The sequence below is a fragment of the Mytilus trossulus genome, chromosome 12 (assembly GCF_036588685.1).
Source record: "Mytilus trossulus isolate FHL-02 chromosome 12, PNRI_Mtr1.1.1.hap1, whole genome shotgun sequence".
Lineage (NCBI taxonomy): Eukaryota > Metazoa > Mollusca > Bivalvia > Mytilida > Mytilidae > Mytilus > Mytilus trossulus.
In genome coordinates, this window is record NC_086384.1 from 28,998,338 (window position 1) to 29,013,872 (window position 15,535).

At 32.2% G+C, this 15,535-nt stretch overlaps 1 protein-coding gene across 1 annotated transcript in view; it reads left to right on the plus strand.

Moving 5' to 3' along the window:
* The window catches only part of LOC134693741 (uncharacterized), a 180,100-nt gene that overhangs the window by 143,615 nt on the left and 20,950 nt on the right, over positions 1-15,535 (plus strand). Inside the window, exons 166-186 of the mRNA XM_063554642.1 lie at positions 224-390; positions 742-869; positions 1,725-1,977; positions 2,429-2,600; positions 2,840-3,083; positions 3,604-3,721; positions 6,465-6,643; positions 6,928-7,087; positions 7,315-7,512; positions 7,863-8,099; positions 8,648-8,807; positions 9,118-9,359; positions 9,788-9,918; positions 10,392-10,545; positions 11,066-11,287; positions 11,644-11,737; positions 12,866-12,989; positions 13,500-13,648; positions 13,923-14,056; positions 14,487-14,759; positions 15,065-15,355. Of these exons, the coding sequence (XP_063410712.1) occupies positions 224-390; positions 742-869; positions 1,725-1,977; positions 2,429-2,600; positions 2,840-3,083; positions 3,604-3,721; positions 6,465-6,643; positions 6,928-7,087; positions 7,315-7,512; positions 7,863-8,099; positions 8,648-8,807; positions 9,118-9,359; positions 9,788-9,918; positions 10,392-10,545; positions 11,066-11,287; positions 11,644-11,737; positions 12,866-12,989; positions 13,500-13,648; positions 13,923-14,056; positions 14,487-14,759; positions 15,065-15,355 (3,830 nt within the window). The remainder of the gene's footprint in view (positions 1-223; positions 391-741; positions 870-1,724; positions 1,978-2,428; positions 2,601-2,839; positions 3,084-3,603; positions 3,722-6,464; positions 6,644-6,927; positions 7,088-7,314; positions 7,513-7,862; positions 8,100-8,647; positions 8,808-9,117; positions 9,360-9,787; positions 9,919-10,391; positions 10,546-11,065; positions 11,288-11,643; positions 11,738-12,865; positions 12,990-13,499; positions 13,649-13,922; positions 14,057-14,486; positions 14,760-15,064; positions 15,356-15,535) is intronic.

The window sequence follows — 15,535 nt, forward strand, 5'->3', positions numbered from 1 at the left end:
TAGCTGAGTATGCGGTATGGGGTTTGCTCATTGTTGGATGCTGTACAGTGACCAATAGTTGTTAATTTCTGTGTCATTTTGGTCTCTTGTGGAGAATTGTCTCATTGACAATCATACTACATCTTCTTTTTTATATCAACTGTGAAATGAATCTAATGATAGGTATCTTTGTATTTACCAAAGAGACCTTTATGTATTAATCTATAAATGTTTATGTTTTCAGTGATCCTGAATCAGGTATATTGTACAATGATTGCTGTCTTGGTCTAACACAGAGAGATTGTTATGAACTTCCATGGACACGTCTAGATTACAGCGATTTTGTTATGCTTACTGTGTCCATAACAGCTGGTATACCAATATGGGTTAAAAACAAAGCTATTAATAATGGTGAGTGCTTGTAATTTTAAAAGATACCTCATTAAGATTTTATCATGTATGTGTCAGTGAATACTATTGTTGAGGGAATATTTACAAGTTTAAATCTGTTGAAGTTTTTCATCATTTTATAGAATTTTATTTTGTTATAACAGTATTGAGGTGACAACGTATTACCAAAGAAAATATTAATGTCATGACCATTGTTTTGGAGTTGCTGAGATAATTTATGTAAAAAAGGGTGTGAATATACTTAAAATGAGTCGTGCACTAAACCAGAAGAAGAAGAAGAAGACATACATTACATAAATTGCTGTCAAAACCCCAATACAATTTATATATGAAGTTGAATTTTGATTATAGTGGACTTGAGAACAATAAGAGCAGCAGACCAGCCAATCATTGTGGACCCAACCCCTCCAGTTGCAGGCAATGTTTATGATGGACAGAGTTATGGAGTTGATCTTGCATTCACTAAAGATCCAGATGTGGTAAGCTTTCAGATTCTTCTGTCTCTTGTAATATAATTGACTCAGGTTTGGGGGACATGTATCTATTATTGACAATTATTTCTTCATTTTTATACTTCACATGGTCAAATTTTGTATACACCGATTAGGTACTGTTTTGGTGTTAAGTGTCCTCCACCATGTAATATATCTGACTTAGGTTTTGGGGACTAAAGACAAGTATAAAATTGAATCAAACACAGAGCTTTCAAATTACATCCTTCTTCATGGAATCAAACACAAAAAGATGCTGATACAAGTAAAAATAACAACAGTTTTTGATAAGTCAATACAGTTCCAGAAAATATGAATTTAATACAAATATATACAACTCTCTTCATTGACAATTTAACAGGGTCGGCCCGGATAGCTACCAAATTTTCTTCTAGTTTTAATTTTTAATTTACACCAAAAAAATGGCATGTATCCTCTGTCATAGTCTTATTGAAATTCATGGTTGCATTTTTATATTAAGGGTATATTGAATATAATGTAGGATAAATGGCATTATGAAATCAAAAGATTTTTTCAATGAATATAAGAAATATGAGCAAAAGATTTAGCAGTTTTATTTTATAATGATAAGTTTTGTATTAGATAACAGGGGGAGATCCAGCCATTTTTAAAAGGTGATTCTAACTATATGATCCCATTGAAAGCAGTTATTATAAAAAAGCAGGGAAATCCCCAGAACACCCTTCCTGTATCTGTCACTTAAAAACCTATGTATAAATGAAGAAGTACCATTCTGTATTTATTAAGTGGTTAATCTAAACATTTTTAAGTATTTTTCCCATGAAGTGCATTTCATTGATTTGTTATGTGTTTTTTTGACAGATATGTGCCAACTGGCAAGGTTTCTTTGACCCTGAATCCGGAATTTCATTCTACATGGTTAGCGTAGGTTCTGAACCATTGGAAAATGTGACGGACATTTCTAACTTGACACAAGTTAACAAGAAGTCACATGAAGCATGCGTTCTTCTGCAACCAGGATTTTATCTTGAACATGGCAAGACTTACTATACAACAGTCTGGGCCTATAATGGAGCAGCTAGACAACTTAATATTTCTACAATTTCAAATGGAGGTAATTGATCTTTCTCTAATTTTTGTGTTATTTTCATATTTCTTGAGCTGTGCTATATAAATAATTATCCTCACTAGGGAAATATCTGCTCTCAGCAAATGATTGGTCAAAATTACATTATGACTTTCAATTTTTCTTAATTTCTTCTGAATTTTCTTTCTGACCTCCTGATAAATTTGACCAAAACAGATCAAAACCTATTTAAGGGTTTGTCTCGGGGGAGATTAACACTTTATTTCTGAATCATTTTACAAAATGTAAAATTTACTAACAGAATTCAAGAAATTCTATAAATCAAGTGAATGCCACAGCTCTGCCAGCTGGGCTGATTATTCCCTCAGTAAAAGTTTTGCCAAAAAAATATTTATATGTATTGAGAAACACTTCAAATACTCAGTATGATAATGACTTTTCCAAATCATACTCATTATTTTGTTATTTTGTTTACTAGTTCTGGTTGATTTATCTGCACCTGTACCTGGGGAAGTCGTTGATGGAATGATGGATAATTTTGCTGACTTAGACTTCACATCAAGTCAGGCTAAAGTAGAAGCACAGTGGAAGGGTTACTCTGACCCAGAGTCAACTATTAAACAGTATGATGTCCAGGTGTCCAGTGCTCAGTAAGTGTATATGTGTAGTCAGGTTTATCAATTCTTACAATTTCATTCATTATTTCATACAGCAGGGTTATATTAAACTAAAATCTTCATTTTGCCTATAGTCTTTGGATTTTTTTGTGAGGATGTGAGATTAATTAAGGCAATTGACCCAGAATTATTTTTTCATAGGTAGATTTTATCATAGATTTTAATTTTAAGGTAAAAACTATAAGGATAATATGTAATAACTTTTATTTCAGAAACATGTCTAATGACTTCACAGTGATCAGAGAATGGGTGATGTTCAGTAATGATTCCACCAGTGCTAAATGGCTAAATTTTCACTTGGCACATAGAGATAGAGTCAAGATAGAACTAAAAACAACAAACGGAGCTTTGAATGCCATCGTTAACGAAACTGATACATATGTTGTGGACTTAACTCCTCCAGCCCTGAGTTACCTTGGAGATGGTTTGACACAGGGTGATGATATTGACTTCCAGGTGAGTGGTTATTTTTAGAAAGGGGAATTCTATTTGAATCTATAAGCCAGCATATTTATGAATAAGTACTATAAATCAAAAGGAGCAATTATAGCAGATTATCACCTTTATTTGACAACCTTGGCCTATGTAATTGTTTTGATCAGTTTGATTTGATTTATTTTATGAACCTGGTATTTCAACAATCAAACAATAAAAGTTTATATGCCCTTGTTTTATGCCAGGTGGGGCATGTTTTTTCAGTCTGTGCCCCCTTTTATCTCTCAGGATAATGTTTTTGTTCAAGTTAGCTTTTGATGAAATTGAAGTCTGATCAATTTGAAACTTAGTCCACATGTTCCTTATGATATGATCTTTCTAATTTTAATGCCAAATTAGAGATTTCCTCCCATTTTCACATTCCAACGATCATAGAAAATAATAGTGTGAATGGGGCATCTGTGTACTATGGACACATTCTTGTTTTAAATCTTTGGATATATATTTGTTTTTCATGAATGTTTAACATTATCTTTTGTAGTCTGATTCCACTTCCTTGAGTACAAACTTCAAATTTGAAGACAATGAATCTGGACTTGATTACTATAGAATACAAATTTATGAGAAGTACCAGGGTACCAGAAGACAAATTGTCCCAGGTAATATTACTAGTACAAAGCATATCATAATTGTATGCCAGAATACATGAACTCATATGTCAGATGGAAAAGATTAGTTCTAATCAATATATGTATCTTATGCCATAATAATAGGACATGAACTATGAATTAGCTATTTAACCTGTACACATATTGTTTTAATTGCATAGCTGGTATATGCAGGTAGGCTTTCAAGAACAAGTTAATGCTTTTTATACGACCGCAAATTTTGAAAAAATTTTCGTCGTATATTGCTATCACGTTGGCGTCGTCGTCGTCGTCGTCGTCGTCGTCGTCGTCGTCGTCGTCCGAATACTTTTAGTTTTCGCACTCTAACTTTAGTAAAAGTGAATAGAAATCTATGAAATTTTAACACAAGGTTTATGACCATAAAAGGAAGGCTGGTATTGATTTTGGGAGTTTTGGTCCCAACATTTTAGGAATTAGGGGCCAAAAAGGGCCCAAATAAGCATTTTCTTGGTTTTCGCACTATAACTTTAGTTTAAGTTAATAGAAATCTATGAAATTTTGACACAAGGTTTATGACCACAAAAGAAAGGTTGGGATTGATTTTGGGAGTTTTGGTTTCAACAGTTTAGGAATTAGGGGCCAAAAAAGGGCCCAAATAAGCATTATTCTTGGTTTTCGCACAATAACTTTAGTTAAAGAGAATAGAAATCAATGAAATTTAAACACAATGTTTATGACCACAAAAGGAAGGTTGGTAATGATTTTGGGAGTTTCGGTCCCAACAGTTTAGGAATTAGGGGCCAAAAAGGGACCCAAATAAGCATTTTTCTTGGTTTTCGCACCATAGCGTTAGTATAAGTAAATAGAATTCTATGAAATTTAAACACAAGGTTTATGACTATAAAAGGAAGGTTGGTATTGATTTTGGGAGTTTTGGTCCCAACAGTTAAGGAAAAAGGGGCCCAAAGGGTCCAAAATTAAACTTTGTTTGATTTTATCAAAATAGAATAATTTGGGTTCATTAATATGCCGAATCTAACTGTGTATGTAGATTCTTAATTTTTGGTCCCGTTTTCAAATTGGTCTACATTAAGGTCCAAAGGGTCCAAAATTAAACTTAGTTTGATTTTAACAAAAATTGAAACCTTGGGGTTCTTTGATATGCTGAATCTAAAAATGTACTTAGATTTTTGATTATTGGCCCAGTTTTCAAGTTGGCCCAAATCGAGGTCCAAAATTAAACATTGTTTGATTTCATCAAAAATTGAATAATTGGGGTTCTTTGATATGCCAAATCTAACTGTGTATGTAGATTCTTAATTTTTGGTCCAGATTTAAAATTGGTCTACATTAAAGTGCAAAGGGTCCAAAATTAAACTAAGTTTGATTTTAACAAAAATTAAATTCTTAGGCCTTTTTGATATGCTGAATCTAAACATGTACTTAGATTTTTGATTATGGGCCCAGTTTTCAAGTTGGTCCAAATCAGGATCTAAAATTATTATATTAAGTATTGTGCAATAGCAAGTCTTTTCAATTGCACAATATTGTGCAATGGCAAGAAATATCTAATTTCACAATATTGTGAAATAGCAATTTTTTTTTTAATTAAGAGTTATCTTTCTTTGTCCAGTATAGTAAGCAAGAAATATCTGCAAGAATTTTTTTTAATTGGAGTTATCTTTCTTTGTCCAGAATCAACTTAAATCTTTGTTATATACAATATACAATGTATATTCACTTTTTACTACCAACTGATAAATTTAAATAATCTTTACCATTCAGTGATAACAAGCAGTTTTTTTTACATCTTAATATTTTATGATGTATATATTTAAATGAGTAGTAATTGTTGCAAACTCCATTAGAATATTTTAATTGAAATTAGTTTTGGAATAAGGGAAAGGGGGATGTGAATAAAAAATTGGGTTCAATTTTTCTCATTTGAAATTTCATAAATAAAAAGAAAATTTCTTCAAACATTTTTTTGAGAGGATTAATATTGAACAGCATAGTGAATTGCTCTAAGAGAAAACAAAAATTTTAAGTTCATTTGAATACATTCATTCTGTGTCAGAAACCTATGCTGTGTCAACTATTTAATCACAATCCAAATTTAGAGCGGAATCCAGCTTGAATGTTGTGTCCATACTTGCCCCAACCGTTCAGGGTTCAACCTCTGCGGTCGTATAAAGCTACGCCCTGCGGAGCATCTGGTTTGTTGTTGTATCTCAAAACCTCGTAGCTGTTTGAAAAGCGAAAAAAAAACCATCACAAACTTAAAAATGAAAAAGTATATCCAATTTTAGAGCCCCATTTATGATGGGAAACTATCAACTTTACCAGGTCAGTATTGATGTGGATTTATGTAAGTGGCATGGGTCAGTATTAATGTGGATTTATGTAAGTGGCCTGGGTCAGTATTAATGTGGATTTATGTGAGTGGCCTGGGTTAGTATTGATGTGGATTTATGTGAGTGGCCTGGGTCAGTATTGATGTGGATTTATGTGAGTGGCCTGGGTCAGTATTGATGTGGATTATTTGAGTGACCTGGGTCAGTATTAATGTGGATTTATGTGAGTGGCCTGGGTCAGTATTGATGTGGATTTATGTGAGTGGCCTGGGTCAGTATTGATGTGGATTTATGTGAGTGGCCTGAGTGAGACACTTGTTTTCTTTTGAGTTTTATCTGCACATGAAAGGACATATATCTAACCTTTTCATCTTCTAATCAGTGTTTATTAAAAATAATGTGTCTTTTGTATGTTTCAGTTAATAATGGTGAATGGATGGATCTATTGGGCAACCCAACAAGGACATCCTACACTCACAGTGGAATGTCCCTGAACCTTGGTGCCGCTTACAGTGTCAGAGTGGGATCCCTTAATAAAGCAGGACATATGGCAGTGTTTGAAACTGATAGTGTTAGAGTGGATACATCACCACCTTCTGTGAGTGGATCATTTTAAAAAGATAATTTTACCAGTCATAATGTTCTCTTGTTCAGTAAAAAAATTGTTAAATGTTGTGAAAGCTTTACAGAGATGATTATAGGGAAACCTTAAATTGTTTTAATTTTCTCATTTATGCGTGTCAACACTATTGATTTTTTTTTTAAATAAAACTGAATTCAGAAATGTTAGTGTGCATTTATTATTAAAAAAACTCACTATAATTTCTGCATTACAGTATTCTTTATTCTTTTTGCATATATTTATATTTGATTATTTGTTAGGTCATGTGGTTGAAAGTGGGAACATTAGTCTCTGGTGTAGAGGAGAAAGTTGATGGATACGTGTGGCAGGCTGGTACCAAAGGAATCAAGGCAGCCTGGTTGGCTATTGACCCAGAGTCTGGTATCATAGGGTATGAAGTGGCTGTAGGAACTACTCCTGGTAATTATTTTTAGATTAAATTTAAATGAACTTACTATTTTCTCAACTATGTATCTAATGATCTATTAAAATGTTGCAAAGCCTTTCAAATTAGTTTTGCTGTTGATTTTTTTTTTATTGTAAGAATTTTGTGAAAAGAAGTCAAAGTCTAAAATCATGATAGTGTGATAGTTTCCATATACTGTACAGCATACTCTGTAATAACATATTTTGTTTGTTTATCATAGGTGGAACAGATAAACTAGGCTGGACATTATATGGAGCAGAGAATGATGTGTATATAGATGGTCTTAGTCTGGATATCACCAACCTGACTACCTACGATCCTGTGTATTACGTCAGTCTAAAGGCCCAGAATGGAGCCCAATTACTTAGCTCGTCTGTGACGTCTACTCCTATTGTGGTTGTTGAAGAAGACAGAGCAGGTAAATTTAAAGTCACAAATTAGAAAAAAGAATCTAATTTATCAATCTTGATGTAAAATACAATCTAATGCTCCCAGTACTGAAGTCTATATCACTTAATTTTCCATCAGCTACAATAACCTCTATGATATTTTAATGTGTTGAATATTTGTGATGCCTGTATCCCTACATCTATGATAAATTGTTATCCAAAGAATAATAATGAATCCGCAGTAGCTGAATATTATATACATTCAATTTAAAACCATAATACAGACCTTAACACTAAAGTTAACCCTATATCAAAGGTATAGATTAAACAGTAAAGTTGGAAGTTCTGGTAAAGTTAATGTCTATATCATTACACACAGGTCTTATTGTGGATGGAGCTGACGGAACAGATACTACCTCAACAGAATTAGGCGAGGATGTAGACTACACTGTTGATACCACCACTGTCACTATACAGTTTGATGGATTTGAAAGTCACCTTCATGGTGTTATGATGTATGAGTGGGCTGTAGGTACCTCACCAGGTGGGGAAGATGTACAGCCATTCATGAGTGAGGGTATTATACATTCAGAGGAAGAAAATGTAGCAGGAGATGGTAAGTGTCGTCTGCTCAGTAACAGACATATTCATCTTCTGTTGTAAGTTCCAGATTAACTCAGCAAGTTGCATCTTGACTGATTGGAATTACTTGCTAATTTTTGTATAGTTGTCTTCACATCAATTCATAACTCCATAGATACCCTTTGATATAAACCAAACAAATTAAGTAAGTTTCTTCAGTGCATCTTTTATTTTAATTTACCACAATGATTGCTTCCCTTTCCATTTATCTAATGCTCAACTTATTTTTCAAGAAAAACAATTTCAAGAAAAATAAAATTTTAAGCAAAATGAACTGTCAAATTTAAGTTAGAAGTTAAATTATTATGAGCATTAAATTTTTTTTTTCATTTAAAAAAAATATGTTTCCCTTACTATAAAGACAAAATTACTTAAAGCACTGATATGGATCTCAGCTATCCTAATCTGTCTACATATGTCACTCAGAGAAAGATCATGTCATCAAATTATAGAAATATCATTTAGAGGAACAATTCTACATCACTAGAAAGCATTATATTCATTTTCTTTTCTGACTTGCAGGAGTAACAAGCTCTGGACACGCCCATGCCACATTACCATTAAAGCCTGAGACCATTTATTATTCATCTGTAAGGGGAATCACTAATGGTGGAAATGTAGTGCAGTCTTCATCTGATGGTTTTATGGTTGATGTTTCACCACCTACAGTCAATATTGACAGGTAAGGAAAATAGCTTAGTGTGTGAAATTTACAGGAAAAAGTTGTTCTATGAAAACAGACATAGGACCAAGGAAGCCACTTTAAAATCTCATTTAATGCTATATTTTCCAAAGCAACACAATTTAAGCGTTTGAGTTTAAACCTGTTTCTCTTTAGGTCATCCTATATTGAATGCAGTGGAAGGCCTTGTTCAACAGAATTCCAGAGGGATTTTCAATTCCAGAGGAAAACAATGAGATTCAACTAGATTGACATCTTTGTTATTGTTACATACTTTCATTTTTGACATTTTGTGATTATATCTTGGTAGGCTAACAGACAAAACATCAACAGATCAAGACATCACTAGCGGTAATTCTCTGTACCAGACAACAACTGACTCACTGACCGCCCAATGGACATACAACGACACAGAGAGTGGTATAGAACGAGGATGGTATTCTGTAGGAACCTATCCATTTGCTGAGGACATAGCCTCAATGGTTGAGGTAGAGATTTCATCCATGGATTTTAGTACTTTACCATTAGCTTATGTTACTGCTGTTGATACAGGTATGTTAGACAAAAAACAGTACTGTGATACTCTGTACTTGCTTATGAGATCAAATGTATGCAACTAATGCAACTGTTTAAGCATTTTATTTACTTATAATTCTAACGGTAGGTTTGTGCCTGGAAGACATGCAATTAAAAAAAAAGTAAAAATACTTAACAACTTGCAAGTGTAAAACTATTTTTATAATTGATTAGTCTTATTTACAAAAAAATATATCTAGTGTATATATTGTGAATTCCTTTATTTTTTGTTAGTACCATCTTTTGTTGTGTAATGATGTCAAAGTGTATCTATATTTAATTTCATAGTTTTTCCATCTTCAGTACCGAAACTTGCATTTCATTGTAACTTGAATTGGTTAACAACAAATTCCTTAAGATTAAGCACCCTACAAATGATAACACCTGTACTGTATATATTTTAGGAAAGCCAAACATCATCAGTATCTGGGCAGAGAACAAAGCTGGACTGGTATCTGAAGTAGCTACTGGATCAGTCATCATTGACAAAACTCCACCAGGAGAAGGCTTTGTCTCGTGTCCTGATTATGTTGGGGTGTGTATAACTAGTTTTGTTATTGCCTTAAATGTTATTTTTATCATATAAGATTGCATCAAATCATCTAATCTTTGAAAAATTTGAATTAAAAAGGCATTGAAATAAATAAATCAAATCAGAAAAAAACACAATAATTTATATATTTGAATTCAAGATGTATTGTATGCAAACATAAGACAGTAACTAGTTTTTAACTTTAACATCAATTAGTAGAGAAATGTCTCATTGACATTACAGATTGTAAAATCATCTCCAAGTTTCCAGCAAGGTGATGACTTATCTTTTATCTAATTCTATGATGATTTCACCCTTTCTGGACCCATTGTTAAAAGATATTAAATCTATTATATCAATTGTACTATCGTAATCAGATATATCTGATAATCAACTGGAACCAATGTATTCTGTGTTTTAGAGTTCTTATGAAAAATGTAGTGATATATATATGTGTTTATTTCTGTTGTATACAGGTGAATGCTCCTATACTGTGTACATGGCATGGCTTCCTTGACAAACAGAGTCCTATACAGAAATACATCATTACAATGGGAAGTCAACAAGGATCAAATAATATCTACAATGGAACAGAGGTCCCTGGTTACATGAGTCAATACTCAATCCAAAGTGAGTTCTAACTCATACTTAAAGTGATGAGCTAGATTGTAGGAGTCAATAATTAATACTTAATGAGTTGAAATTTAAAATATGCAATTTAAATGAGTTTTATTTCAAAACCAGAATTTAGGACTCATGCTATATGATAAGGTCTTTGTTTCACTTTACAAGTTATATTCCAACTGCAACCTAAACTTTAGTAAGGATCTATGCATTCAAGACTTTAGTTATTTTGCTTGCTTTCTTTGAATATTTTATAATTGTAATTTGGATAGCATGCAATCAAATTTAAAATATAATAAATATGTAAATTTAACTATGCCTGTATATATATTTTGAAGATGACAAAGCTTGAGTAAATGTTAATAACAAAGCTTGAGTAAATGTTTATACAAACAAAGCAAGTTAACAAAGTTTTACTCAAATAGCATAAGGAAATTAGCTGTAGAGTAACCATCATTTGAAATCATTTGAAATAATGATTTATACATGCATACATAGGAATAATACATCTTATTCGTTTAATTAGGTCTTGGAGACAAGTTACATCACGGTGATAAATACTATGTGACAGTGACCGCAGTAAACTTTGTTGACATGGAGGCTTATGCATTCTCTACTGAGATTGGTATAGACTCGACACCACCAACCTATGGTAAAGTAATTGACCTTCACACTACATACAGAGTAGACGTCACAGACACTGAGATGACATTAGCCATGAATGCCAAGAAATGTGACACTGATGAAGGTTAGGATATATTTTATTTTTAAAACCTGTCTAAAATAAATCTGTGTAATGCTGAAGATTGATAGGTTAAGTTTAAGAATATACATTAAAGTTCATATAGATTTTGTTATTCTGGAAAGGTGTTTTTTCTTGTGGTCTCTTATTTAATTTAATATTTTCCTTTTTCAATTTTGTACAAGCTCACATTCTTCAAGCTCAAACATCCTGCACTACTACACATCTTTCAATTAAAAGTGTTCTTATTTATGAAATTAGTATTTTAATCAGTATCATTATACACTAGAACCTTTTGAAGTTGTTTATAAGATTTTACGGGTATTTTTGATGTATTAAATATTTTTTATATCTTTTTGTAGAATGTGATTTGCTGGATGCCACTTGTTCAGAATCTATGACTTCAGTGTCAGCCACATGGCAAGCATTCCAAGATCCAGAATCTGGAGTTCAAAGGTCAGTAGAAGATACCAAACTAATTGTTATTTTAAATTTCAATAATAAAAAACAAACCTTGAAAAACTTCTAGCAAATAACATCTTATTCAATCATTTTCATAGAATCTGTGATGTCAAACATTCCTCCATAAGTCAGATAACTGACTGAACTTGAGTATAGATAAATCAAAGGAAACAATTTCATTTAAGGGGGCTCGCGGGTCTAGATTTATTTTTATGCCCCACCTACAATAGTAGAGGGGCCTTATGTTTTCTGGTCTGTACATCCGTTCGTCTGTCTGTCTGTCTGTATGTTTGTCTGTACGTACTTTTGTCCCACTTCAGGTTAAAGTTTTTGGTCAAGGTAGTTATTGATGAAGTTGAAGTCCAATCAACTTGAAACTTAGTACACATGCTCCTTATGATACGATCTTTCTAATTTAAATGCCAAATAAAAGTTTTTACTCCAATTGCGAGTTGGGCATCCGTGTACTGGGGACACATTCTTATTTTTTCTAATATAAGATTTCGCTATATTTTTCTATAAATGAACTTTATCTTAAACTTATAGAAAAATAAAATAAAAAAATGGGGTCACTGTTCATTTAAGCTCACAAGAAGCATACATTTTTGTTAATGTCCTTTTTTTTCTGTTGATCTAATAGGAGAAATAGAGGTAATATCGAAATAAAAAAATAACCTTATTACAGAAATTGCTAAAATTTTACAATTATTTAGTTTCTGTACAGCTTATTTGAAAACAATAATAAAAAATATAGGTCACCAATGTGTTAAAAAAGATAATAAATTTTAATGCCGAAAAAAGGCATTTTTGCAGCAAAGGGAGATAATTACGAAAACATTTTAAAGTCAGCTGGGGCCAAACTGAATCAATATTTTTGGTTGATTCTTGTACAATATCATAAAGTTATAATAATTAGTGTAATAAATAAAATTTGTATAAATGAAAAAACAAATGGTTAAATTTTTGTACCCGGGAGTCTCCTTAAACTGGGATTCCCTGGGAACCTGATAGAAAAGAGGGGCAAATGATACCAGAACATGTTTTGAAAACATTACATGGAATTCAATAGTATCTGAACTTGTATATCAAGTATTTAAATGAGTCTTTGTTATATTCACATAGGTACCAGATAGCTCTTGGAACAACACCTGGTGGTGGACAAATCAAACCTTTCTTTGACATAGATTTAGAAGATGGTGTTAGATCTTACACGATTGGTGCTCTCAATCTGGTTGGTTATAGAGTGGTAAGTTTAAAGTATTTGTAAAAATGATGAGTTAAAATTTATGATATACCGTATTTTTTCATGTATAGTACGCAGTTGAGTATAATAAGCATTCTCTTTGCATCCTTCAAAATTAAAAAAAAGATTAAAAAGTAAAAAAGCCACATAGAAATTTATGATTTATTCTGTTTATAAATTACAGATAGTTTGAGAGAGAAAAGTTATCACAGGCCTTGCAGTCATACCATTTTGAGTACAATTACCATACTCAGAATCAGAATTCAATCAATCAAAATGCTTGAAAATATGTTTTGAGCTCAAATTTTGTGCTTGTAGAACTGAGTAAAGTTTTTTGAAGGCAAACCTGGTTTAAATTATATCTATACTTGGGTAATATTTGTGAAAGAAAAAAAAGTGCCTTCCTGTCTCATCTAATGATTATAAAAGTATATATATGTATCCTGGTAGCTGTTACTATTTTACTTCATCTTGAACTTATCAATTGATGATTTTCTAATTGATTCATTTTAGGTTTATGTTTCTGTAAAAGGAATCAATGGAGCTAGTCTGACAAGTGTAGCCACATCCAATGGACTTTATATGTCATATCTCAGTCAGGGAATGGACCCTCTTAGTCATGTAGGAGTCGCTGATGTATTGGAGAATTCTGTGGGAGATGTGTAAGTGAAACAATCTGCTCATTCACTATCTGAGCTATGTAACATTTGATTTATTATACTGGATGTTCTGTTATTGTTGATCATTGAATTTCAAAATCTAAGCAGCTTCTTGTTCATAACCATCTGTGTATTTGAAAACTCATGCAATTGATCAAGTGTTAGTAAAGGGTAATATTCATAGGATATAGTACATTATCTTCCTCATAGTAAGCAATCAAACCATGCATTTTAACATGAAGTTTACAATAATCTGATATAATCTATATTTTTACAGTCAGTTCCAGTCTGGTGATGATACTTACAGAGCATCATGGGATATGTCAGGTGACCCATGTCCAGTTACAGCCTATGAATGGAAGATCCAAAGGCTTGATGGTCTTGTTATACAAGACTGGCTGCAAATGAATCGTAAGTTGTATTTTTAAAAGTTACCAAAAAAAACATAGTTAAAAATTATGTAAGATCTATTACATGTATTTATCAGTCTAATTATGACTTTTTGCACTGATATTTACAAAACAATACTATAAATTTAGATATTATTTTTTTTTACAATTTTCAGAGGAAAGTAAAAAATGAGAGATTAATTAATGTGATTTTGGTAAAATCTGCATACAGTTGTACGTTTCTTTTATTATTATGCATAACTCAGCCTGTTGCAATATTAGCATTATAAAAATCCACAATAATTTTTAACTTTACAGTACCTTGAAGGTACCATCTTTAATCACTTATAACATTTTGATACATCAATTCTATGATGAGTTAATTTCCACTAGGTGTTAGTTAAAATTACATGACATATTTAAGTAATGAAATTTCCTGTTATTTTTTCAAGTGAACACTGATGGTATGACAGATGGGTTATCATTGGAAAATGGAAAAATGTACTACTCTCTAGTGAAGGTGACCAATAAATTGAACTACACCTACATCTTAAGATCAGATGGTGTCACTATAGAGAAAAATCCACTCTTACCAGGAAAGGTGTTTGATGGAGATGTAACTGGCTATGATATTAACTACTTACCGTCCAATAAAATTGTATATGCCAACTGGGATGGATTTGGTTTACCTGCTGATGCCATGAAACAAGTGGATGTGTTGTCAGGTAAAATTGCTGAATGATTAATGTTTAATACTAGTGATTTTTTCACTGCAAACAATCAGTGAATTAATTAAAGAATAGAATTGAACATTTTGTTTTGTTTTTCACGATTTATAGAATACCTATATGATTTTAAAGTATCATGAAGCACACAAAAAAGCTTAACCCTATATCAGGGTGTTATATTTCGTAAAATTAGTATATTAGATTAAAGAAGTCAAGAAATGTTTTAAAAACCTACAATGTTTACACATTTCCTAAAGCACATGATTTTAAAGGAAGAATTTTATATTCTGACAATTTTACAGGAAATCCTGGATTACAAATTGACCAGGCACAGTTGGATGCACAAGATCCGAACCAGGAAGTGGTATTCTATGAGGTTGCCGTGGGGACAGATAGAAGATTCCCCAAGACCAGGGATGATGTTGTTCCTTATACAAATGTAGGACTAAACAAAACCACCATTTTCTATGACCTTGAGTTGACCCCAATAACTGGTATCTACTACTTCACAGTGAAGGCATACAGTGCATCATACTCTGTGGCAACTGTCACGTCAAATGGTTTCAGGGTCGGATTTGATGGAGGAGTCACAGGTAAGTGTTCACAATAGTTTACTGAGTAAAAAAATTTTGCAACAAATATATTTTATATCAAATTACAAACATATATTATACTTCTCAACATAACAATGAATTAAGTATTGGAACAAAGAACAATAAGAATCAGAAACATCAACAACAAAATTTAAAAACTTAAAGTCATAAGAAACCTCA